Raw genomic sequence first — 28,000 nt, forward strand, 5'->3', positions numbered from 1 at the left:
TTAATCTTCATCACTTGAAGGACAATGAGCTGCATAATCAAAACTAGGGAACCTGACAGGCAGTTCTCCCCATTTCTTAAAAATTTGCTTTGTTGTTTTCTTGTCTTCAAACACAACCACAAAATTTCTAATCTTTAGACAAGGCAGGTCAAGACCTCGGTGAACCATCATATTTCCCCAAGCCTGCAAGTATAAGAAAATTATGATTCAGATAAAAATGACAAGATCATTAGACAGAAATAAACACAGACAACAACAACACAAAAGTATGAAAATAAGTTGTTCCTCACTTGTCCACAATCTTTACATATAATTTCCCCATTTATCTGGTAATCGGCATGTTTATCTTGCAGTGTCTTATTTTCTCTTGTATGGTAAAGACTTCTGAAAAACAGCCAGACAGCGCGCATCAGAACACATTGGTCATTCAATGCTACATACAGACTTAAACACACAGTGACTACAATTACTGAACTCGGATATTAAGCCTTAAAAGGTTGTAAACTCTCTAACTGTTGTGCATATTCAGGGGTTGGAGAAAACGCAAGGTCATTATTTCATACTCCTAAGTAATGGTGAAATACAAGTGTACTCCATGCCTCCTTTCATAGCATTTCAGGAGTTCCATCCTCCCTCACACATCTTAAAGTAGGAGCAGCAGGCTCTCTGTTATAATCGGGGATATATCTGGCTTGTTTTTTTCAGGTGTCATGGAGCTGTCAAAGAAATGATACCTGCAAGTTAGAGGTTTTCTTTTTATTCTCTGTAGTCCAACCTTACCCCTTAACAGAATCATTCTGTTCTGACTATCCAGAGCTGCAGAGTATGTGCACATTCTCACATCATTTAGTTTAGGGAGTACTTGATCTTGAGGGTTACTATTAGCCTGTGCAGAGGGGCTATAAGAATTATTACCTTGTAGTTTGAATTAACTGATAACATTATGCTGATGAGACAATTTCACAGTAAAAGCAGTTTAATGTTTAGAGCTGCAGTCAATTTTAATCTTTTCAACATATGGGTACTATTTTCTAATAACTCTTCAAAAAGTCTTTACAAATTATAGCAGTGATATGCCTCAAAGAAACAAGAACTTTGGAGGGTAGTAACTTGGTAGGATGGTGTCTGTTATATAATTAGCAAAGCATGACTGATCTGTCATGTACAATACCCATTACAAATTTACTGTAATAAGCAAATGCAATTGAAGTTGATTTAAAACATTTTCTTGGACTCTTAAGTTGCAATGTAAGTGAGAAGAGAAAGTTACCTCCTGCCATCACGGCACTGAAAAGTTAAACACAGTTTAACATCAGTGTTTACCAAACTAGATGGCATGTCTTGCAATGGAGATAAGAAGGAGCAAGAACACTGGGAGAACCAAAAGGGGTGCGTCATCAGTATGAACATCCTCTAAATACACATTTGTCAGTGCACAGCTGATGGCCAATATGTTGTTTGAGTCATTGGTCATAGTCAAACTCTTAGCCTGGGTCTGTTACCAATGTAAGTATGTGGGTAATTGGTATTTATCTTTGGTTACAGTTACGCTGTAGAATACATACTGCATTATATAATAAGTGACCTAGTTAATATTACCACAGAAGCTGCATCTTTTTCCAAAGTTTCAAACCTTGAAATCAAGGGTAAGAACCAACATTTCCTTCAAACTCATTAACTGTAAACTCCATAGAGCCTAGTACTTGACAATATTGGAATAATCTTTTTTTTCCTCACAGGGCCTAGAGGGTTACAGGCCCTGTACAGCCCTGCTGAAAAGAAAATCTGTTTCTGTGTGAAAGAGCTAAAGTAGTTCATAAACACTTACTGGAAATCTTTTTTCACACTGACATGATGCATGTTTTCAATAACTTGTATGTCTTCTCCAGAACATATCAGCTTGTGGCAATTTTTGCATAGGAATGTTATTAGTGAAGGATTTTTCTTGTATGTCTTGTGCTGATCTCTCTTTGCCTTCATTTGTTTTTCCACTATACTTTGCAACTGGAAATTCTGAATCTAGAAATAGATCAGCAAGAGGACTGTAACATTCTGGTGGAATGATAGTAATAGTTTTCTTTTTCAGTTATTTTAGTGAGTTCACTGACAACATGACTTCTAGTCAATTTTCCCGACTTGTGTGTTTTCCCCCTTACCAACAGAAAAGCAGACTTTTCTAAAGGCCCAGAAAACATAGATTATAAAACAAATACTGACAGAAGGATTCACAGCCACACGTAGTAACTATATTATTTTAAGTTTTCCTTCTCTACGTAGATTTCAAATAGAAAGTATTTATTACAATATAAATCAGTCTTCTTTAAAGGGAAAGTGCAGAGTTGCAGTAAATACCTTATTTAAATACTCTTCCTGTGGCATCTTCTGGACACGCTGAATGGCCTTATACATCATTTTCTCACGGAAAATATTAACATCTTCACGTTCAACAGCTCCTGAGGCACTTGAAGCCACAAGTGCATAGGTGCTTTCATCAGCTCGAGCTCGACCGCGAGCCTACAATTTGCAAGGAATACAACATAAACAGCACAATGTTCCCTACAACACCACACAACATTTTTTCCTAGTTTTGTAATGGAAGACATGTACTGTTCCTTATGCAGTGTCCCCACAGAGCATTTTTTTCCATTTAACTCAGACAGATAAAGAATCAGTGAATAACACATACTGTTTCTGCATTATCATCAAAGATACCTGTGAAAATAGTACTCAGGATATTTGTGATTAGCACAACATTTTGCAAAGCAGAAACTGTACTTTATCACAAAAAAATAAGCATGCATTTAAACATTAAATATACATGTTGTTCACAAATTAAGTGAGAACATGGACAAACTGGTATTCCGATATGCAATTGTCTCTTTTTAGCTGTTGGTGGTACAAATGCCTTTTATATCAAACAGTTTGCTGATCATACTCTCGTATCTTTTCTATTAAAAGAGCTTACTGTTTGTATAGAGTGTAAAATGGATGTTACACCGTTACACATGGAGGCAAATTTTATATTGCATGCCAACTGAGGATGGCAACTGGAAAAGAACCTTGTGGCAAGAGCATTTCTTTTTTAGCATGCAATTATTTTAAAATTATCTCCAAACCCCAGGTATATGATTCACCATTTGCATATTCCAATCAGAAAAGCACTTTTAAAAATAAGTTATGTATGCAGTAAACTCATACCTGCACCATAGCAATTTCATTGGTGACGAGGCCATAGCGAATAACGATGTTACATTCTTTGATGTCTAGGCCTTCCTCAGCTACAGTAGTAGCAATAAGTAAATTTATATTTCCACCTCGGAATTTATCAATAACTTCCCTTTGCTCATTCTGTAAATTAAAAAAACCCAATATATTAACTTTCAGTATTAGTTTCTGTTATCAGTTTCTTCTAATTAAGAGGTTTAAGGAATTTAGTCCAATCATTTCAGAGTGGAGCGGCAAACTTCAACTGGCTTCAACAACTGCATTTAAGCACCTTTCAGGATCACAAACAAAGAGTTACTATTGAACATAATAGGTGTTAAGCACCTTTTTTGAGGGAGGAGGGAGCAGAAGCCAATCTTAAGGTAACTGAACTTGGAATTTTGTATCCCATTTCATAGGTGCTAGGAGTTTTGATAATTAATACAGTTGTTCTATCATTTTCAAATTCTTTAGGTAGTTACTCAGAGGTTCTGGATTTCTACCACTTCAGTAACTTCAGCTTAAAGTATAGACTTCAGCACTTCCAATTCAAGTTCCAAAGCACTTAAAATTCCCCATAATAAATGCGGATTGTAATTTTGGTGATCTGGGGAGCACCAAAAAGCACAGCAATGATACATTTAAAAAATAAAGCATCCAAAACACAGACTTCTGAATTAGCTGGATATTTCAAACAAGCCTGAGCAGAGAGACAGAAGCTTCCTATTTGTTATATTAAGTTTCAAAATGTAGAGGCTATTGTTTTGTTTGTGCAATGTGATGCACAGATTAAATACCAAATTTTCACAGAAAACAAGCAACTTTTTGAGAGAACAATTCCTAAGATTTTTTTGAAACTGAGAGCTGCTGAAGGAAATTGCCTCTGCCCAGTAGTAAACCACACCATTTTTGCTTAAATGCTGAAGTGGCAATTTTATGGGGAGTAAAAAGCAGAATAGAAGAGAGGTTTTTAGGATACCTAAGTACTTTGTTTTGAAAATGTTTAATTTGGAGGTATAAATCATCAGAGAGATGTTGTGTATGAAGTCAACACAATGGTACAAGATGGACTGTTGAGTGATCAACTGTGATATTTTCATTGCCAGTTTTGGCAAATTCTCTTTCAATGATTATGCGTCAGTGTGAAGCACGCATGTAAATTGGTATAAGTTGATTAAGCAATGATATCAGAAAAAGACAGGCATAATCAAAATTGTAATTTTATTTTTCAATTCAGCAACTAAAATATAATTTGAATTACTGTTGTCCCGATAAGTATAAACTCATTTAATCATCACATTTTTGCCATTGCCATTTTGTTCACTTTTTCTTCCTATGCCTTCCTACAACTTCTGTCCCTTTTGACTATATTATACTACAGGAAATGTCTGCCTGTTACTCCTATTGCCATAGGATCCAAAACCAAAAAAGCTTTTCTTGTGGAAATAAAATTACTCTGACATTGTTATCGACCCATCCTGCAGCTTATGAAGGTAAGTTGCTGGCAGGTATGAAACCAGAACTCTGGGCTCCAAACTTCAGTCTGTTGTTCCAGTACTAAAACAAGCTGTTTTCTCAAATCATGTACAAGATTTTAATGCTGTAGTGCATAGTTCTGTACCTGAGTCATGGGTTTAATTTCACTGTTATGTCCAGCACCGATAAGATAATGGGCCTTAATTCCCACTTCTTCAAATTTTGGGTTATCCTTAATCCACTGGAACAGAGCAAAGGCACTTAGCCGAGTCTTTGTGAAAATAATTCCTCTAGGTTCCTCAGTCTTCGTGAACTCCTCCATTAAAGTGTTTCGCAACTGTATTAGCTTCTCATTTTCATATTCTGGCTTTCTAGCCAACTCTTTCAGCTGTCTCTTTTTTGCTTTAAAAATAGCAGATGTAAATTAAGAAAAAGTAAGCATGTAAAATAACAGCTCTAGAAAAAAACAAAAGGCAGCTTTCTATATAATTCTCCCAGCATGGCTAATTCACATCCAGTTTGAAGAGCTGTGGCAAACCAGCCACAAATTTTTCAAGTGAGTTTACATTCATTAAAAACACACCAATCAAAATAAATCACCATTAACTTCTTAACATACACTTTGCCTGTATTTCATGGTGAGAATAAGCAAAAGAAAAAAACTGTCTACACACCAGAAGTGACACAGAGTTAAGTGCACTGTATTAAAGAGCTAAATCACAGCTTATAATATTCCCAAAACAGTTTTAAAGTAACAGAAAAAGTCTTATAAGGAGAAACAGATTAATATGCACAGCCCTCAGAGCTAACAATGTTTTTATAAATTTAAACATAAACTGTCCTTGGGACATTCATTAAAGTAGGAATCCTCACTAGAAACATGCAATGTAATAGACACCAGGATGGGGGAATTTTTATCAGTATTGCAGCTTTTCAAGACATTTCAATATGCTCAGTGAAATGTTAAATGAATGACTCTCTGACAGGCATTATTGACCATGACCAAGGAGGATTCCTCACGAGGTTTAATTTTTTTAAAAACTTCTAATGTTTAAAAGCCTATGTCATTGACAGATGATCATGCAAACACAATAATAACACTTTAATGTGGGGGCCTTGTGTGTTAAGATATCACAGTCACTCTGATGTCATCACCCTGTGCAGATTATTGAACTGCACCTCATCCAATGCAATCATAGTCAATGTATCACAAGCTACTACACCACTTAGGCAGTGGCTTTCTGACTAGTCTTACTCGTATTTTAGAATGTAATCAAACATATACAAAAAGTAAGTAGATGTATCAAACTCCCACATTTTTTCTGCTTAGTTAAACCTACACTAAGGGCTGCAGTGAGTTTATCACCCAAAGATGAACTCCACTTCTAAAAGCTGGAAAGAGAAATTTTAGATTTTCTTCTATTACTCCTGGCACCTCCAGTGGTAAAATCAAAACAAACTGGAATATAATTTATTTTCACTAACAGGTTCTTTGAAATGAAAGCAATCTATACAATTCAGTTTCATTTTTCAGTTAGTTTAACTTTTTGGTTCTCAGCAACAGCTCAATACTGAAATTCTAAGTAAGGGGGCAAAAAGACAGGTATGAAGAGTCATTAAAAAACATGATGACATTATCTAACCTAATCTATTTTTCTAGAAGTTTTTTTAACTTTTCCTGAATTTCTTAACGATGGCATTTTAAATTTATAGTTCACAGGATACATGAAGTTGGGATACATGCTGCAGTAAAATCTATTTTTGTTTGCACTGCCCAGGAGCCATAGGCAATGCGAGCAAACTTGTCTACCTCTTCCTCATTGTAAGGCAGTAAGGGGAAAAAAAGAGGCAAAAAAGATTAGTGTGTCAAAGACTGAATGAATCCTAGTTCCAAGGTGAATGATCTGAAAAAAAGGCAACTAACTTTGGTCTTTGCAATTTAATCCTCTGTTTAATTCTCTCACTAATTGCTCTTTACCTGAAACTTACTCAGGGTCATCACTCCCATCTCTTAGTATATAGACAAACAAACTTTGGTAGAAAGGGTTGGTTAAAAACCCATCACGTCATTACTTTTGCATTCCATTTGCTCAACATTTTGCCCCTCAAGAGTGTCTACTGGAGTACACATTCTATGTATGTATCAGTGTCCTCAGGCACACTTCACTGGACAGAAGCAGAGAACAGTTTTTACTTACTATCAGCAAAAAGAAAGTGCCCTTGGGCCAAAGCTGAAGCGCTTCTACTACATGTTGGGACATGTTCACACTATGATGATGTTTAATGTACTCCATACTGTATGAACTGGGACATCCAGATACCATCATAATAAACAACACGGTAATCTCTAGGATGTAATAATTAATGGCTCATGCAAATCATGTTAGTGCATAATCTATGGATTTCAAATATTAAATATCACAATGTATTTCAAACTTACAATTAAATAAATTTATTAGAAATTCATCTGTTTCATCCTGTTTTGATACTGCTGGTTCATCATCATCATCATCATCACTCCTTACTGTCTTCTTACTTTTCTCCTCCTTATAAAAGTTATTTAGGTGACTGTATGCATCCACCATTCGGATGGTGTCATTTATCTGGAGAGCATCATTGTATTTCTTCAAGTGTTCTGCACAGACACGTTCCTTACGTTTTTCTTCTTTTGCAGCTAAGTGAACAAAAAATACAAAAGCATGCCTGTGTATAGAATGACCCAAACAAACCTAAAGCTGGGATATTTTTGCTATGCAGTTACCTCTTCTCTCCTCTCTAATCACCCACTGTTCATATGGCTGTGTTCCAAACTCAGATTTTGGATGGAGCTGGCAATAGTTTTGAATGTCTGTCATGATCTCAGTAATTCTCTCTCTAAATGGATCCTAGAAATAAATTGATTACCAAAGTAAGCATCTTCTGGCAACAGAAACATTGGCTAGTAACACACTGGGTAATTTTTAAAAATGTTAAACCTTAAATTAAAAAACAAGTAAGGTTGCTAAGTGGATCTGGAGTTATGGAAATACATAGTTCAAAATATTACAAATATTACACCATGCAATAACATATTTTTTTAGTGAACATAATGTCACTCCAATAGAAACATTTCAACTATGGTTCAGAAGGTCTTTTGACCAGATATCTCAAAAATATATCTAACATAAGTAAAAATTCAGTTCTATTTAACTTTACTGACACTTTTCCATACAGAGGAAAGCAGCAGCTAAATACACACACATTCAAATTAGCACTATGGATCACAATGAATCTATAGAGAAAGAGCACTAGCCAAAAGTTTTTTATACCACACAACATACTTTTAAAGGGCAATATAACTTTAAAATTTATTTGTTTGAAAAAACATACCTTCCTTTTGTCATCTGCAATCACAGTCTTCTTATATGGTTCCTTCACCTGATTCTTCAATTGGGAGGCATGCTCTTCAACAGTCATGATCCTACATGCATCAAGATTGGCACAGATCTGGGAGAAAACAAAATGTTATTTCTTTTAACACTTAATAAGCTATTCCACATGAAAACTGAATTAATGCAACAGAGCTTCTCATTTAGATATTGGGTTTTATATAACTATTTTCTTCCTACAAAAATTGGATGCAGACTGTATCAGCAGAAGAAAGGCCAAGTCTTTGAAAAGCATGTGAGGTAAGCTGAACAAGTTACTTCTTAGGCCAGAAGTGATCTTTGCATACAGGACAAAACTTGTAGATCATGGTGCAAAACAGGTATTTTGAAAAGGACATGTGCCATCAATACTTTGGAGGAGTAGATTTTGGAGCGCAAAACAAATAAACAAAAACAATGGTGAAATAGAAAAAAAAGAAAATAAATGTTAGGGAGTAATTATAAAAGTAAGAGCTGGTCATGACAGTAGAAAATAATTTGAAATTATCTTTCTTGGAACAGGAAGAGAGAGAGAAAATTTCTAACTGCACAACTGAACTGGACTTTTCTGCTTTTGATCTCTTCTGAGAAGAAAATATGTACATTTCTGTCACTAAGTCTAAAGTAATAAGGGGAAAATGTAAATTTTTTATGGGCAGAGAAAACAGGAAAGGAAGTCTGGCAGGAAACCTTTTTAATGTCTTCAGCAGTAATTATCTATTTGAGCTTGCATATTCGGATTACATTTTTTAGATACAAAACCCAGCATCTTATCATTAAGATTTCAGAGCCAATGAAAAGGAATTATCTGCTGTTTCCATTGCCAGAAAGTTTTTGTCTCAAAATACCTCACAATTCTATCCACTTCAATACAGCAAAAAAACTTCTTGCAGGCCGCACCTATTCAATATCACATTCTGTTCTTGTGGAATTTGCTAGTCAGGAGTTTTCACTGGAGTACTGGGCTAAATTCTACTTTTATATTACTAATGTAAATCCATCAAATTTCAAGTAAAATAGAGTTTAAGTACAGAATTTAACAAATTATCTCCAGTCAGGTGTTTATGCAACTACACAATACTTGCCTCTCAATGAGTAACTCTAACTGTTGTAAAGAAAAACATTCATATGCTACCTGTACCTCACAAGTGGTTTCTGCTTGTTTCAGTACTCAACTTTGTTTCTCACTTTCTTGGGTCCAAACAAAAGCCCAGGTTAGTCACTCTAGAAATACAGATATAAAATACTGTGATGTCTCTAGGATTTAGGAATACACAGTAATTCTAACCCATCAATGGAAAAATAAGCCTTTTATTAACTAAAAACCCTATTTTGTGGATCTCTTGCCTCTGATTTTGAGAATTTTTTTTCAAGTGAGGCAATCTTTTTACTTCCCTTTTCAGTAACCCTACTTCCCTGTAAAGTAAACTTTATTTGCACATGGATTTCCATTACTTTGTAGTGGGTCAATTTGCTGAATGGTCGTGAGCTGAACTCCCATATACACATGAAAAAAATAAATCAGATCATATATTTGGACCCTAACACTGACTTTAAAAATTTTACTTGAACAAGATAATATCCCTTTGATGGTTTACAAATGTGAGGGCTATTTACTTTCAGAATGTGTTCTTCAGCTTTTGAGTAGGATGTTGCACCTCCTACACCAGGTGAGGCTGTAAGTCCCAGAATCTGAGGCTGTGGAATCAGTGGTTTATTTTCTTTTGCCAGCTTCCTGTTCTTCATCTTTTCTTTTAAATAACGTCGCATTATATTGTTGTAGACACCTTCCTTTTGAGTGTGATGACACTCATCGATAATGATGAGTGAAAAATCTGGGGGGGAAAAAAAAAAAAAGACAGACCCCTAAAATGATTACTCTTCTTTCCAATGTAGAATTTGTGTGACTAAATGTTCTTACAGGTAAGGACACTGTTGAAGAGAACCCACCAGTCTGTTTGAGCCCTAACGTATTAGGAAATTTGTAGTGCTGGAGGAAGGCATGGATGGAAGTTGTATATATTTAATGCACTTTGGCATCTTTGCTGCAGTCCTGATGTGTCAAGTAGTTCTACGTTTCATGTAATGTAAAAAGCTTTTCTATTTTTGCAAAACCAATATGATGGTATAAAGAACATATCATAGTTTAACTCAATCCTATCTTCTGTATCGATAACTGTATCTGACAAAGTACATACTGTTTATGAGAAGATACATAACATGTTAGAAGCCTTTCAGACATTCTAGAAAGGCCTGTCCTGATCAAAATATGCTTCCATTTTATAGCAACACAGAGATTTCTTCCTTATTCCTGTCCAATTAAAAGATTTATGTTACTTTATGGATGTGTCATTGGAAAGCACAAACAGATGGTGGGAGCACTACCAATCATTTCTTTTGTAGTGGAGGAAACTCATGATGATTCAGACAGGTATTAATTATATGCTTTTCAGTCAGACCATATTTACGCGCAACAAGTAAAGTACTACATGATAAGGAAAATTAAGATTATTTTTTGTTTAAAATTTCTCACAAACATAGAAAACACCTCTTTAATCTATCTGCATATGCAGCCAGTGACATATATTTCAAGGTTCTGATTTGAAAGACTCATGAACATTTCTCTGTTTCTCTAACAGCAAAACTGCTTTATGAAGCTCCCTCTCTTCCCATACCTGGCCAATAACTCTTTAATTCGACATAATTTCCTACAATTCGACAAATGTTTGCAGAAAAGCAGATCACTGAAATGATCAGAGCTAAACTCTTTTTTTTTTTTTTTAAATCAAGACAATGTCCATGATCTTGTTTACACATTAGTGTGCTCAAATTGTTGTATCACTACAAATGAGTCTGCAACAACTGGCAGCAGAAGTTGGAAACTAACAGAGAGCTAGAACATTCTCAGTCGACCTTTCTGCTGGAGAAAATAATCATGTAACTTTGTCTTTGAAGAACCTAAATAAAGGTGGAGGCTGAACAAGGGAAATTTTATTTAAAGGCCAAATCAAATACTACTGCTAGGAAAACAAACTAGTGCTTCAGGTCACTGGGGAAATCTGATTGTCTTCACACAAGTGGTTTAGGAAGTGAGTTTGGACTGGAGTGATGTGATTTCAAACCTAAATTTCTATTTATTTCTAAGATTTCTACATATTGCAAGACTTCAGAAGCAATGCTGGCAGTTTCTCAGTTATTTTGCCAACATGAAATTACTCCCTTTGATTTTGACCATCATCTCTGTAATGTGTATTCCTGTCACTAATCAGGAAGAACCCACCAGAAAAGATGTGCTTCTACTAAGGAAGCAATACACAGCTTTTAGAAAGTCCACACGGTGACTTGGTAAAGAGGGTAAATATTTGGTAAAATCCAATTAAAAGAGTCCTCTCCATTTTACTGAGGCTGGAATTCCATGTTATATGCAATGCAGACCTTTGTGGAAACAGATGAAAAAAGTATGAACCAAAAGTAGGAATAAAAAACTTACAACTAATTAGGATGGTTTATACAGGCTGCAAGTTAACCAAGCCATAGCTGTAAAGATGGAGCTGGCTCTGTTCAGGCTTGCGTGGCTTTGGTCTAGCTGAACTTACTAGTGCAGGTGTAACAGCAAGAAAACACGGCCCTGTCTGCAGGGTCACCTCAGTTTTGGAAAAAATGTAGCTCCTTATGAAGCAAACTTTGCAAGGTGTGAAACCCATTCAAAAACTGCTTGGGACTCAGCCTGATTCTAATCAGGTGAGCAGTTCCTGTAGAAATGTTCAGTGGCCTCTATACAGCATTCCCCAATGATTCAGGTTTGGGAACGTTTATTAACTTAGGTGCAGTGGAAAGGAAATAAGTGTAAGAAAATCTCTGGTACTCTGCCTAGGTTAATAAAAAGGTATTCTGAAGGAGGGGAGGCAATTCTGAGGTACCCAAGTGGCTCTGCAGGAGTTAGTTTGGATCAAGCAGTACTCCAGTCAGCACTAGGCACTGATAGACACAGACTGACCCCTCAGGTTTCTCTGCTGTCTCTGTAACACCCAGACAAGTACTCCTTTTACCTCAGATCCACTATTTTGAGTATCATAGCTCTCCCCTCAGCTACATCCTGCCCCATCTAAAGAACAGTTGACTGCACACAGATAGAGGGAGAAATTAACATCTCACAGAGAGGGTCACTGCAGCTCACATCCTGGAACTGAAGTCATAGAATAGAATTGTAGAACAGCCCAGGTTGCAAGGGACTTCGAAAGATAATCTGGTCCAATCTTTTGTGGGAAAGGGAGGCTAGATGAGATTATCTAACACCCTGTCCAATTGCCTCTTGAAAAACCTCCAGTGATGGGGACTCCACCACATCCCTGGGGGGACTGTTCCAGTGACCAATTGTTTTCACTGTAAAAAATTTCTTTCTTATATTGACATAAAACCTTTCCTGGTGCAACTTGTAGTTGTTGCCCCTTGTCTTTTCCATGTGGCCCATTGTGAAAAGAGATATTAAGATACACAACAAATGATCCATAATGCTTGTAAAACCACAGTGCTATGTTATTAGGCAAATAAACTAGAACAACTCACTTTCCTTCTTTTCTTAAGTAATCTGAAACCTGATGTTAAGACCTGAACAGTAACTCAAGATGTATAAGATCACATAATACAATTCTCAATCAGGTCCATATGAAATGACCACATCCATTAACAGCACAACCCAGGAATCATGACTCACAAAGAATATGGATTGCAATGGTGCCTAACAATATTTGGTCTGTTGTCCTCTTAAAATATACCTAACTGAACTGTGACTCTTAAGCACAAAGATCCACTCCTCTGTTCCTCAAACTCAAATACCTAGACGATGACCCAAGTGTGGTGTTCATTTGCTTATTTACTTACAGAACTCCACAGATTTGACAGAATTGTTCACGCAAAGTTACCTCATAATGCAGGATTCTTGCAAGGTACAACCAACAACCTGGTTCTGCAGCCACTTACAAGTCATGGGCTGTTCCATTATTTGTATGTCACTAGCAGATAATCCAATTTCCTTTCTGATCTCCCACAGATATCTGCCACTTTAGTATTCTGAGCAAACTATTTTATCTCATCTCATCTTGTGTCTTTCTTCAACTTCCTTCATCTGTCATAGGAGACCATTATATCTGCCAACCTCAGAGAGAGATAGTTCTAAGAAACCATATCTCTGTATGTTAGCAAAATTATAAGAGTTTAAAGAATAAAACTTTTACAATAGATTGGCTTTTATCTTGTGTTCCATTGTATTTCTCAAACTACCAACTACATTTGAGTTTTTATAATTTTTTTCTCATCCTGTTTATGGCTTCTATGTGATATAACTTAATGCTCTACCAAGCTTGGAAAGTGGAACTAGTATAGCTGCACTAAGTTGTGCTTAAGCTACACAAAATAGGAATCATAACAAATATTTAGTACAAATGAACTGTAAGAGTCTAATTTGGCTTGAAAAAATTGCATGCTTATTAACTAAGATCTGGTTTTGACTCTCAGTTTGCATTTATAAAACCAGTCAACTGAAAAAACAGTAACTACTGAATGTGGCACATTTTTACTCTGCAATTTTCCAGAATAGAGACATACTTTTAGCCCTTCTGTAAAAATTTCAGAATCAAAAACTTGCCTGATAAGTGGACACCTTCTTCATCTTCTTTGGCTGCATTTAACAGTGAATTCTCAAGAATCTGTGCTGTACTGATGATGACATCATTCCGTCTGACAACTTCAGGAAATGAGATTTTCAGCTGAGAATCACCACTTAAACCAATAACCTGATACCAACGCTTCAGGAATGGATTAAACTCCTTTCGTAAATGCTGTTCTACCAATGGTACCTGAATAAAAGTTTCCAAGGAATTTAAACCAGAGCATACATAGGATTAAAAATACATGTCTGTCTGCCAAAATGTTGTTAGGTGAACACACAATTTGTGCAAAATACACTTTTTAAAGAAAGCAAACATCCTCTTATTCACTGCAGGGTAGGATTAAAAAAAATCCATCCAAACACAAAAAAAAAAACCCCAACCACTAAAATTCCCCAAACAAACCCCTCCCCTCCAACTGCTCCTATGAAACGTTTTTGTCCCAAGAATTTAGGCTTAACTGTGCCTTACAAAGAATGAACAAACCATGCATGCTCTGGCTCTTTAACTCATAACATGCTATCAATTTTATTCGTATAAAAGGATATGGACATCTTTTGTTTTAATAAAATTCTTAAATTTATTTCTATATTTTGATATTACAATAGAAGATTACTTTATATTATATGTGTTAAATTTAACTGTAAAAATTACAGCAATTATCAGAAAATCTGACAGAATATTCCCTAACTACTGTGAGGCTCATTAGGTGGCCTTCATTACCAAATCCAAACACAGAATGTGAAAAATATTTTTATTTTTAAAAATATGAATTCAGTTCTATTCATTCTAACATGAAATTGTACTTTTTCCAATAATGTGGTTATTAAAGCACATTGAAATTTGCACTTGCACTGAAGTAAACTAAAATCATTCATGCTTGCACCATGATGATGGTGCAATGGAGATGACAGTCTAGAGCTGTATGCCTTTAAACAGCTACATCTGGAGAAGCTGAGAAATGTGTTTATATTCATTTTACAAGGTCTATATTAACAGTGCATGAGGTTTGAAAAATACCATTTTTTAAAAAAATGGATCAACATACCTTATTAACAAGTACTATAACTTTTCCAGGCTCTGATGCTCTTTTCTTCTTATCCAAGTGATCTTTGGTAATGTAAACAGCCACTCTGGTTTTACCACTGCCTGTAGGGAGACATATTATAATATTCTCCCCATTCAGTGCTGGCTTTGCAACTTCCATCTGGTAATCTCTCAGGATCAGATCTGGCTCAGGTGAAGCTCTGTTCTCCACTTCATCTTCATCTAAGGGTACAAAGAAATATAAGTATCAAACAGGAGGCACAGAATATTTCTCAGAATATTGAACAAATGTCAAAGAGAAAAATATTAATTTGCTATCAATTAGAAGCATCTTCTGAATAAAACAGAAACAGGGCATATTAGCATAGGCAATGCTGCTCTGTGGACCTGTGTAACTCTGGATCAGAACTGCTTACATCCAGTCACCAACCACTGTAGGTGGAATACACCACAGTATGTCTTCACCCATCTATGTTGAAATGACTATTATTATATATGAATTCAAATGATACAGTTCAGTAGCACTGGGACCAACAAAGGTTGTATTGATAGCTGCAGTATTTATAATCTTGCCAATCTTCATGATGCTCTCTTTCATCAGTACTGAAATTTATTTGGTTGCAATTGAGCTACCTTTTTAAATACTTCCCAGAGGATGAAAAAAAGGATGAAGCCATATAAAGAAAAAGAGATAGGGACCACTTAAAAAATGATGAAAGGAGTTATAAAGTATAAAGATCAAATAGATAAGAAAATTCAATTGCCCATACAAGATAGAGCTAACTGCAGAATGTATCATACCTATTCATGGTAGATTGTGCTGCTTCCAGACTGACTCATACATAATGCAATCGAGCTGTTCACTAAAAAGCCATATACATTTCCCACCTGAAGACCAAAACCTTCCAACTATCATATAAAAGGCAACGGCAGAGAGTTCAGCTCTATGGCTCACAGATGAAACAAACAACGTTCAAAAGTTAAAAGTGGAAAAATGCTGTTACATTATTTCAGGCAGTAAGAAAAGCTATCAAGTCTCTTGAGTTTACATATATTTAGGAAGTTGGAAATTATGTACAATAATAGCAGAAAGATTTATTTCAATGGAGCTTTGGGCTTTTTTTTTCCCCTACAGATATGTTTAAATCACCCTCCAAGCACTAACTGTCCTCAGTGAAGAAAAGGCATAAATTCATTCTACTAGACTAAAAATGAGGGAAAAACCCTATAGTTTTATTTCCTGATGATATCATTAAATGAAGAATCATGAGGATTTTATTATCACTGATACATTACACACAAAATAAGCGTATTTTTCTAGTATCCCTGATTCCATTAAATAAAATTAAACTAACAAAAAGTAATGAAGCTTGATAAAATACTGCTGATGGAAACATCCAAATGCCATTCTTAAGTGTTTTTTGCTTGTTTTGCCTTTTAGTGTGAGTGCAGTAGTACTTGGAACACAGGGAAATTCACACTAGAGAGTACTTGCTGTTACTTATCTGACTTCTACTACTCTCTTTTGAGGAAGAACCTTGTTTGCTTTCTGGTTGGGTAAATTCAATAGTTCAATCATATTGAAACTAGCACACCTTATCACCCATCTGTTTGGTTAAATTTCAGTTCCTTAACATCCTCAATTAACTGCCCAGGCCTAAAAAATATTTAACTTCGCTCTCTCTTAGCTTCCTCAGCCCCTGTTTAGATAAAGGCTAATACAGGAATCTTTTCATAGGATATGATTCCATTAAAGAATTTTCATCGTGCACAGTATAACTTCAGGGAAGTTGTCTGCCTTCATACAAGGTTCATATGAATTGCTGCTCTGGGCTAAAAGAAACATGATAATTATTCTTCTATTGTCCTAATTTCACCATTTTTCTTAAATGTAAAATGTTACTTGCACAGAAAACTGTGACTAAATCCACATGACTCTTTGCATTAAAATCCAAATCACGTCAGTGCATTAAGACACTATCCAAACATCTCTGTTAATACAACAGCCTTACTGCAAAATTTCAAATTATAAAATCCATAAATATCACAAAGTCCATCTGTATCTCCTTAGCTTTTTTTTTCTCATAGTTGCTCTCACTGAGTTTACTAGGCATGATTAAAAAGCATGAATGTTTTTTAAAACATTTTAACTAGTAGTTTTTGAAGCCCACATGGAAATAGAAAACACAGCAAGTAAACATCGGAAAAAAAAAATCTATTCTGCATTCTTCACAGAACTGTAGTGGTTTATTTTTTTCTGCTGGACTACTGGACATAGCCAATACCCAATTTACTTAATGGGAGATTTTTCAGGAATCTTAAAGCGTCAGGCCATACATACGTGCTGCCACATAGCAGTAGCCTGTATCAGCCTGACCAACTGATACAGTGTGACTATCCACAGAACAGAGAAGTTTCTGTGCCCAGAGATTTCATGTGACAGTGAGGAAAAAAATACAATGTGACTGATGAGTCACCCCAGTTGATGCAGAAGTGCAAAGCATATTCTACAGAGAGAGCAATACATAGACTAGAATCCTAGCTATAGGGTAGAAATTTAGATCTGAGATATCATGAATTTTCTGTGTATTTACAAAATACATCGATTTTAATATTTTAAAAGCTTGAAACTATTTTAAAAGCGTTTCTAGTAAACACTTTGCAGGTATATAATATATATCACTTACATTGACTTTACTGATCTAATACTAGCTTTATTAGGCAGAGCTGGCCTGAAAAGTATCCAGATTGTTTCTAGCCCTTGTACAACACACAGTCCCAGCACAATCTTTATAATGGCTAGATTCCAAAAGGTAACTGGTTCCTCTTAAATTCTGTGTAGGCAAATGCAGGCTGTTCACCATGGTGGACAGCTGTGAATTCGTTCTGCCTGAGGTCTAAGATTAAAAAAAAGAAGAAAAAAATTGGGATGTCTTTTACAACAGCAGTGTTTAATTGGGCTCAGAGTATATACATAGCAAGTTCATATCTGTCTGCAAAGTATTATGTAAACACAGTCCAATATTTAGTTTAAAACTGTATTTAGAACTTGCACATATGTTTAAATGTGAGATTTGCAAAGGTCTTCAGATAGTAACCTCCATTGATTAAAATGATTTTACAAACAGGGCTACTAAATTACTTAAGTCCAAAGTGGACCTTCATTACTGTTCTGCAGGTACCCTGGAAATGCTTCTCCTCACCCTTAGATGCCTCTAAATCTTGTCCTATTCCCTCTCACTCATCCCATGCAGCAGCCAGGCATAATGCAGCTCCTCTCCGAGAGCAAAAGAAGCACATATATGTGGCAGCATTATGAATATCTGTAGAGGCGACTGCACTGGATGCTTCTGGAAGTTCCTTCCAGCCTATGTGATTCTACCATTTTGCATCACTGACCATTTTGTATGATGACAATGTCTAGAGACCTATTCAGACAATCTCAGTAAATCAGCTCTTCTGAGGCTGGGACTTGAGTCCAGACCCATAAAACCAGCATCTGTTTTCCAACAAAAATAAGAGGAAGTCTGGCATATAAATACTGTGAACTAGAGTATACAGTGAAAGCCTTCCACTGATTTTTGTTCTAGCCCATTCACAGAGTGCTTACTCTCCAGAGCTTATTCTGCAATTACTAAATAACAGAAGGGAAACATACCGGAATCACTGGTTGTGCAGCTCTGTCTCAGGTTTTCATTCAAGTTACTGACACTTTCATCTCCTATGGAGACATCTGACTCTAAATAAAAAACACAAACAAACATAGTCTAGTATATTTGCTATACAGACATAAATAGCAAAAGCATATTGTTTGCTCTCTCCCTAAGTTGTTAAAATAGGCTAGACAAATGCCTGGCAGGGCTGGCTGAGGTATAATTTCCTTTATTAAACTTTTTCTTAGGTAAAGAAAAAACTGTGAATAATATAATTCATCTTCTTATGGAAGAAAATATGGAGTGGAAGATGAAAATTCAAAACATAGAGGTAAGGCAATGTGAGTCATGATTTATTATTGATAGGCATCTATGTTCTGTTTGCTAGAAAGCAAGGGTCCAGACATGACCGCCTGCATGATCCCCTCTAGTCCTATTTTACTGTATCTTTTCAGAGGGGCGAAAAGCCAAAAAAAAGGTAGGAAAAACATGTTGGTCTACTGGATACACAGCGCTGCTGGCAAACCAAAGACATTCTCTTCTACTCCCTGTAAGCCATGCGAGTTATATCTGTAGCAGAAGAAAATTAAAACCAGAACTGTGACTTTTTTAAAAAAAGGGTTTCTTCATGTAATATGAAAACAGTAAACCATAGTTCCCGGGTAAATAAAAGCAGAAAGGAATTATTAAATCTTCCAAACAGTTTGCAAGTGAAAGCAAAGGCCGACAATCCCGTTACACCCAATAGAAGACTTGCACACTGCCACAGAAATCTGGCAAGTTTACCGTACGTATTCTAACGTCAAGCTCCCCCTCTGCTGGGCAATCAAATGTATTACACTGGCTTTTCTTTCAGTCACAAGTGTCATTTACACAGCTAGATTTTCCAAAACTCAGTCCTAAAAAGATACACAGTTCTGGAAAAATCTGCTGTGAACAGCCTCACCCTGCACTGTCATCTTAGCTGCAGCACTCTGCAACTGAGCTCATAGTGTGCATAAGAAATCAGTCAGAATAATAGCATTGACCTATCTTTTGCTTAATTATCTCGCGAACTTGTGTCCTATAAAGTTTTTCATAGTTTTTTCCTGTGAATATCCCGTTATGGTCCATATCCATATTGTCCTCAACTTATTGTCCCCAACAGATAATTCATAAAGCAAAACAGATGCTGTAAATGAGAGTTTAGGACTGCATGGAAGTTACAGTGTCTTAGAATGGTAGTCCTGAAACACACACTACAAAATCTTGGTGAGTGAGGTGGAAATTAAACCCAGTCTGCGTTCACTAAAAATACAAAGCTTTGACTTTCCTTTATGCAAGTTTTACTCTCCTTGAAAGTTGAATGAATAACAGAAACAAACCTGCTATTTCACAGAACAAGTATAATACAGACAACTGAAATGAAGCTACTTTAGCTACCATTAGGAGTCAGGTATTTGTTCAAGTCTTTATTTTTAGTTTTTCTAACGTAACCATGAAAAGTGATGTAAACATCTGTCTTGCTGTCCTACAGACCTCAGAATCTGACCCAACTATGAATCACCACCATCTGTAGGAAGTGTTAAGATGGGCAAGGGCATTAAAGACTTTAACACCTAAATTAAAAGCCTAGTCTCCTGGAAATCAACACAATCAATAGAAAGGCACTTCAAAAATATATTCACAGCAGAAGCCTGATTTATGTAAAATTTCCCTATTGTTATATAATAGCATGCATTTAATATCACATTAAAAGATAGCATTGTCCTGAAAAAAGAAGAAAACCTCATCAGTTATAATCCATGTTCAAAGATCTGCGACAAACTATTAAGTAGCTTTAATGGGAATTCCAACCGTGAAGATGACACTGCGGTCTCTCGTTTTCACTTTCTAGGAATCCATGCAGACAGGAAAGAGAGGACAAAATTAAAATTCTATGAATCCATTCCATGTGGTCTCCCATCTAAAATGACCTACTGAAAGATGTATATGCAACACAGAATATGCATTCAGAAAGTGTTTTGTGCATAATTATCTGAATTACAATGTGCAGCATGCATTACAAAATAATCTCTCAACAGAAAACGTCAGTGGTGAAGTGAAATACAAAATACTCTTCTACCAAATGAAAGGTGAATAGAATAATGTTCTCCTTTTTCAACTGTGGCAACTTTCTTGAATTATTTTAAAATAAAGTAGAAAAAAACCCAGTAAGCCTTTCCAAAACAATGAAGATAAAAGAGTTGATATTGTAACAGCTGTTTTCACTACTTTCACTAGTCTTCCCTTACAGAGCTACTTGCACATTGTAATGCAGCATATTCCATAGAAAGATTTTCAGTCACTTTGCACTAATAAGTAAGTATAAAGACAATGGAACACGATAATAATAAAAAAAAAGGATCTATGCAATATTAGTTACAAAATACTTTTCTTTCTTTTCCTGTGCTAAATTATGTCACAGAATAAGTTTCAAACATCAGAAAATATAAATGAAGGACCAAAATTTAAACAGGCTATTAAAATTGGTCCTACTTTCAAATTAATGGGCAGTTTTTCTAATCTGAAGCATTATGGGACATTTTGTGAGCCATTATTGAAATCTCAAGTTAATTACAGTGTAATTATTTGTTCCAATGTTTTTTTATGAAACAGGCTTGAAAAACAGAGCTGCTATATATTTAAATTGTTGTTTATACAGGTAACTGTAGCCTTAATCCAAGCGTTTCACTTCTGACCTTGCAAACTTACTGCTCGTGTGTTGGTTTTTTGTGTGTGCGGTTTCTCATCTGTGTTTTCGCATGCACAATTTCTCTCTAGTTTTCTCTTAGGCTAAATGATCTATTTCTACTTTGTCTTTATGACAGTACTGCCCTCATACCTTCTGACTCCCTCTGTCTCAGCTACTCCAATAAAAGGGTCAGAGGAGGCTTTAGATACAATGCAAATTGCAGTAATTTCGAGTGACTTGAAAAAGTTTCTTCCCCTTGAAATTTGTCCTTCTCAATAGATGAAGGAATGGTGGGAGTGTACTGCAAAACTGACAACACTTGACAGCATCAAATTGCAAATTAGGAGGGTTCCCAGCCTACTTGGAAGTAGAATCCAGGCTCCAGTTGTATTTTCAGCTGCCTGGTCTAAAAATACAGTCTTGTGAGATCGTGAGAAAGGACAGAAACGGAAAAAGACTCAAGTGCAGCTAAGTCTGTGTGTACAAGTACGTAGAGATCAAAGCTTACTGCGCTTCAAGATGGCTGAATGTGAGCCAGTCCTCTACAGCCATCTTCATGCAGCACTGTCTCCTGGCAGCCCTGGCTACGTTGCATCTACACTGCTGGTTTAGTTCAGCTCAGAAGTGTATGTTTACAGTGAATCTGTCAATTGTCCCCACTTAACACTACCTTGGCTCATATCACAGAGCTGGTTTGGATCAGAAGAAATGAACTCCTGTCAGCTGAAAGCAAATGAGATGTGTCCAAGCCACTTGCAGACACACAGACCACACCAGACTGAAGTCAATCTGAACGAAACTGCCAGAATTCATGCAATATGTACACCCGTAGCACCATTTCACTGAACAGATCCACTCAACTGCACATACTGCCAAAATCCATTGTCTATTAATTTCAGTACAGTTCAGTGCTGAGGAGACCGTAGTTTTCAGGCTAGAAAAAGCTTGTGGCAGGCTACTTAATAGCTAATAGATCTAGTTATCTGTAACCCTCAACCTGACAAGAGTTAGGTAAAAGATCAGGCTAACTGCAATGAAAACCTACCCTCAGTGAGGCTACAATTAAGAGCCTTAGCCTTGCCCTGAAAGGATCCTAACTAAGAGTGAGGATAGCTCACTCTGATCTGTTCTGAATCATCATTCAATATTTGGCACCTCTTCTTTATACTGCCAAATTATATTCTAATCCAGGAAAACTAAGTTGATATTTCTGCTGTAGTTAATAATTCACTACTTGCTGCAAAACATTGTGATATGCTGTTAATATCATGCTAAATGAGAAATAGGCTACTACTGTTGCACACTGAAAGGCTGCAGGTTTTAGAGCCAATTTTTTTTTTTTTATTTATTCATGTTGGATAAAAAAAGAGCAGCCTTAGCTGCCTTACTCCTTTGGCTGAGTAAAGCCCACTCAGTGGGCCCACTTTGGCCCACTAAAATAATTTCAGGCAGGATTTATCTGTTGTAACTATTGTTTGAGCTCCATCTGAACTTGTAACACATAGGAATGGTTCCTTAATGATACAGCATATGTTTGAATCATTGGTTCCCAGCTATGTCATAATCAACTCCCAAGGCACGTTTTTAAAAGTGGATCCATATGAACAACAGGCCACAAGAAATTCTAAAAATTTTTACTAGCAAATGTACTTCTGAGCATGTGATGTAAGTGACAAAGGTTGTTTGATGCTCTGTAAATATAAATCCTTAAAATAAAGAGAAAAATTACTTGTTGGACAGCACTAAAGGATTTACCAAAACCAAAAATGTTTTCCAATATAGAATGACCAGCCTTCTAGAAAGAAGTACTTATACAGATGCAGTTATAGTGGTACAGAAACATTCCACCTGATTTAAACTTTGTCAACAGTGGGAGGAGTTGTCAACGTAAACCTAATGTTTTCATTGGATAGTATAAACCTACCATGAATAGGTCTGAAATAAAGTATTCATTTAATAATATTAATATTTTTAATTAACAATATTAAATATGTTTGAAAATGACTCATTTCTTCACACAGTAAAGGAAAAAATAATAATACAAATTGTTAAAAGTGCTATTTAAGCGGAAAGGAAGATCATTAATGTTGCTCAACTACAAGAAAATCAAGCAGCCCATAGTAGATAAATCATTACTATAACCAGGATACAGAAAATGTCTACATGAAGGCTGCACATAGCGTGCTACAGATTTTTCGGCCATGTCCTCCTAAGCTATTCTGTACTGTGCTAGCAAATTGGTTTCTGAATCAGCTCTTACCTTTCAGATTAATTAGTTCAAGTATGACAATATATTTCTGTCCTAGAGCAACTCTTTGAACTGAACAAATTTGTAGATCTGACCCTTAAAACTGCTACTGCTGCTAACTCATAGGAAGAAATGGAATTTACTGCTTCCAAAAAAATCAAGATTTAGTTTTTCCATTCATTCCCTTCACCTTGACAGTACTATATGTTCCTGAATTTTTGAGCAAGATGGGAGCTAATGCAATAAGAACGTTTTCTCAGTTACTTGCAGTCACTAATGTTTAACTGGTACCAGCACAAAATACCAGTTAGTGGACGTACCTGAAACTACAGAATTCTTTCCAGTAGATGTTTCCAATACACTGTTCTCACTGCTGAAACTATCATTCATATTTTCTTGCTGATTCAGATCCTCCACTACAGCATATCCTGGTTGGCTTGTAACTTCTGTTTCTTCATTTCTACTGTTCTTCATCTCATTTGGTCTATTCTCTGTTCCTAGAAAATAAATATAAAACATTTAATTTCTTTTAGTATAGAGCACAGAAAATACAGAACTAACCTGTGTTCATCATGCACATAAGAGCATAACACACGGTCTTGGTCTTGAGTTACAATTTGAAATTTGGATGGTTTTGTAAATATTTATTAAGAAAGTTGTTGGTCATAAATCTCAAATATTTGCAGTCACTATAAAGATCTGAAAATTGAATTTGTGGACTAGATGACGTTTCCTACCTTCTCAATTCCATTGGTCCTGTAGACTCATAAATGGATATACCTTACAGCAGGACTTCAAAACTTGCCCATAAACCAGAAAGCCTGAGAGAGCTTTCACAAAAGGTTTTCCCTCCTTCCACTTCTTTGTCTTATTTCAAATACAGAAATAATTTCCCTTTGACTTCTCTGTTCTTTTATTTTTATTAGACTCATGCAGAACTAGGCATGCTCCAAAGGCAAAAAATGCTGTTCAAAAAATGATAAACATTTTTTATAAAAACTGCGTAAGAATGCATTCCAGGGTTTTCCAGATTTGGAACTCAATTACTCTGCAGTTATATATTAAATTTAATAAGAAATGAATAGATTTATTTTTTATGAAGTCTCAATTTCCATGTGTAGGTGTCTGCTAATAACTTATTTTACTCTAACAAATCATTGAGGATCAACCTAGCGTTGATAAAATGTAGCATCACTCATCTCCCTCTAAGGTACCACTCATCTCCCTCTAAGGTACCCAACCAACCTGTTCTCAGTGCTTCCTGTCTATGACCTTGTATCAGTTGATGCTACAGCAATCATACACTTTACATATCTACACACATACAGGACTGTGTACATGGAAAATTTCTTATCCTCTGTTAAGAGCAACACAATTTATTCTTTATGTATTAATCTGTACAGTTTTTTTAGGGCCTGCATTGCCCAAGATTACTGAGAAACTGTGGAATAAATGCATTCATTCAGTATTGCACCAGACAACTGAATTAAACTTAAGTTTTACCCTATATGGTCTGCACTACACTGAAAATTCAGAAATGCAAAGTTTGAAAAGAACTGAAAATAAAAATATGAAAAGAATTTTAATAATTTGTATATTTGCTAAATATTTATTACTTTTTTTACCTTACTGATAGCAAAGTAACAAAGACAAGAATTTACGGCTGACAAAGCTGCAACACAAAATGAAAATTAGGACCACAGTAGCTGCTGAGCTATTCCTAACATCTGACTTTCACTCAGAACTATCTTCTGAGGCTCTAACTGGCTTGGTCTTGTCCTGGAGACTGGAACACCCAACCACCTTGGAACTGCACGCTCAAATATGGCAGCTGCTTATCTGTGTCTGGCAGAAGACAGGTCAATTCCTGTCCTCAACTGGCAGTCACCTTCACGCCCCTCTTATCCCAATCTTAATGCGTTGTCCCATATGCAGCAACTAAAAGCACAGAGACATAGTTCTGGTGAGCTCCTCAAGCAAGAAGGCTGAAGCTGCTAAATGGGAAATCTGTTAAAATACCAGTCTCAAAAATCTTATAAAACATATATGGAGTCCAGTAAAAAACGAGGGGTAGAGTATTTGGAGCCTGCTTCCTTTTTCATATTTTAGAATCCAGGGGAGCACTGGGATAATTTTACAATATCATAATCATCATACAGGAATACAAAGTAGTAGCCAAAAAAACTACAGCACTTTCAGTTTCATTTCTGTAAATAATCTCTTTACTAGTTTATTCTATTATTTATAGTAAATTTCATACAATGTCTTTAGACTTATGAATATCTTATCCCCAAGGAGACATACGGCAGTGTATGTATTTGTATACATAGCATATATATACACAAATATATATTTGTATATACAGCATATATTTGTAAACCATTCTATAAAGGAAACACTAATCCTTGTGTTGAAGGAGAAATCCAGAAAAGATTTGTTTTGTTTCTTCAAATGAACCTTCAGAATATTTTTTACGAATGATTATAAAAACATCACATTGAAAACTAATGGGTTATAAAAGGTAAGGATTCTGCTTAATTACAATTACATACATATTATTGTAAGACTGATATTGCTTAATAAAGATTTTTAGCGTTTAAGAATCTATTAAATAAGCTGTTAAATAACCTGATTTTGAAATTGTCGGACAAGTGAAAGCATTAGTCTCAGCGTCACAGCAAAATCAATATGGTGAGAACCCTGCATTGTTTCCTAAGTAACAGTACAAAAACCAGATACTAGAACAACACACATTAGTCCTAGTGAAATAAGATGATTACCTCCTGTATTTCCGCTTAAATCATCTGCAAGGTCTCCATGTTGGGTTTCACGCAGAGCAATCAAAAAAGGAGAGAACCAGTCTTTCTTCTGCACTATTCTGCTCAATAGCTCCCTTGCACCATCTCTGTTCCCACGATTGTCAGTAACAGTGTGGATCTGGTGAAAATAAAATAAATTAAAAAAAAAACAGGCCTGAGGCAGAGTTTGGAAATATTTCAGGGAAGTTAGTAAGACTAGTATAGGTACAAAAGCATTTCCTTGTCATCATTAAAACATACTTAAAAATAAAGATATAAAGTGGGCCTGCCACTCATTAGAAGAGACTTACTGCAGTTTTGTCCAACCTCATGTTTATCCCATATGGTTTTTGTTGGGATATATAAAAATTATAAGACCTGAAATTTAACTGGAGAGACTGGTAGTACTGCACAATGGTTACAATAATAACCACTATATAATAATTATTATTATTGTGGAATAATACTTGGTGTTCACACTGGTTTAGGGAATAGCCAACCTTGATTAAGGAGAATTGATATGATATTGCTTACCAGAGCTCAGACTTAATCTGTAACATGACCTCATACATAAAATGGAACATTTCGCTTCTTAAACTCTGGCTTCATCATCTCAATTCCCACTTAAAGATACAACAGCTAAGCCTCTAGAAAGTGGCTATTGCCCTCATAGAAGCTATGGAACAGTGTTTCAAGGCTGTCATGAGCAGAACTTGACCTGTGGTCACATGATGAACAAAATGACCATCCCAAAAGCAAAGCAGCCTGAGACAGAGGTTCAGTCCTCAAGAGCTGTCATTTAACTGAGATGGAGCATTAAACTACCTAAAAAGTGGATGCAAAAGCTCAGAGTGCAAGTATGATGTAGTTCCATCCTTAGTTTGCCAGTTTTCCCCTTATTGCTATGGCAAGTATTATTTTAATTTCTTCTTCTAACACTGTTTCAGGGTATCCATTTTTTGGGGTTCCAAATAAGTTTCACACTAGTCCAGGCAAGCCATTCTTAGCCAAATGGAGTAAACACTGGCAAATGTTTTCATCAAAGGTTAACATCTCCTCTTTCTTGTCAGTCTGGTATTTCTGCTCAGCTTCAGCCTAGTATGATACTCCTTAGAGAACCTATGGCAAAAAAGGAGAGGGAAGGTCTTGCTTTATTTTAACTCAAGTATTCTTTAGGACTTTACAGACCATCACTACCGCCTGCTGTGGTTCAGGGGCCAGAATGATCTTCTGATCCTAAGGTCTCTAGCAGAATGATAAGCAACAGTAAAGCTGGCCACATTCCTTCCACTTAGACACTGGCTTAGTCTAACCCTCTGTTCATGGTATTTTTCTTTCCCTGGTTCATTGCTGGCATCCCACCTGCTGGCCCATTGCCAACAGCCTTTGTTAGCTTACTCGGAGCACCACTTCCCTTTTCCCCCAAGTTCGGGTACTCCCCTTTCATTTTTGCACTTACAAGGACATTTCCAGTTGTGGCTTTCTATCTGCCCCACTGCTCCTCGGGGTGGCCAGTGTCTGCAGCACTGTCTAGTGCCCGGCCTGGCAGGCGGGCCACTTACCCGATCCAAGTCCTCGTCCTGGAAGATGCCCATCTGTAGGCACTTCTCGGCCACCTGCGTGGTCTGCATTTTATCCACCAGTGTGCTGTGGAGCAGATACACCAAGTGCACGCAGAGGTCGTGGTCGGCCTCCTCGGCCGGCGAGGGCAGATGGCTGAGGCTGGGGTTCACGTAGCAAGCGGCCAGGCTGCAGCCACCTTGCTCCAGCGCCTGCAGGAACTCGTGG

General features: G+C 36.3%; 1 protein-coding gene across 1 annotated transcript; it reads right to left on the bottom strand.

Moving 5' to 3' along the window:
* IFIH1 (interferon induced with helicase C domain 1) lies at window positions 1–27,993 on the bottom strand. The gene is made up of 16 exons (XM_009697085.1): window positions 27,775–27,993; window positions 26,195–26,351; window positions 23,735–23,911; window positions 18,459–18,539; window positions 14,802–15,022; window positions 13,732–13,942; window positions 9,705–9,922; window positions 8,050–8,166; window positions 7,442–7,565; window positions 7,121–7,354; window positions 4,826–5,082; window positions 3,199–3,348; window positions 2,353–2,514; window positions 1,829–2,019; window positions 291–384; window positions 1–183 (listed from the first exon to the last, which is right to left on the bottom strand). Exons 1-16 carry the CDS (start codon window positions 27,841–27,843, stop codon window positions 1–3), a joined length of 2,646 nt encoding a protein of 881 aa, XP_009695387.1. The 5' UTR covers window positions 27,844–27,993.
* Between the last annotated feature and the right edge of the window lie 7 nt (window positions 27,994–28,000).

The sequence above is a fragment of the Cariama cristata genome, unplaced genomic scaffold, assembly GCF_000690535.1.
Source record: "Cariama cristata isolate BGI_N322 unplaced genomic scaffold, ASM69053v1 scaffold29463, whole genome shotgun sequence".
Classification (NCBI taxonomy): domain Eukaryota; kingdom Metazoa; phylum Chordata; class Aves; order Cariamiformes; family Cariamidae; genus Cariama; species Cariama cristata.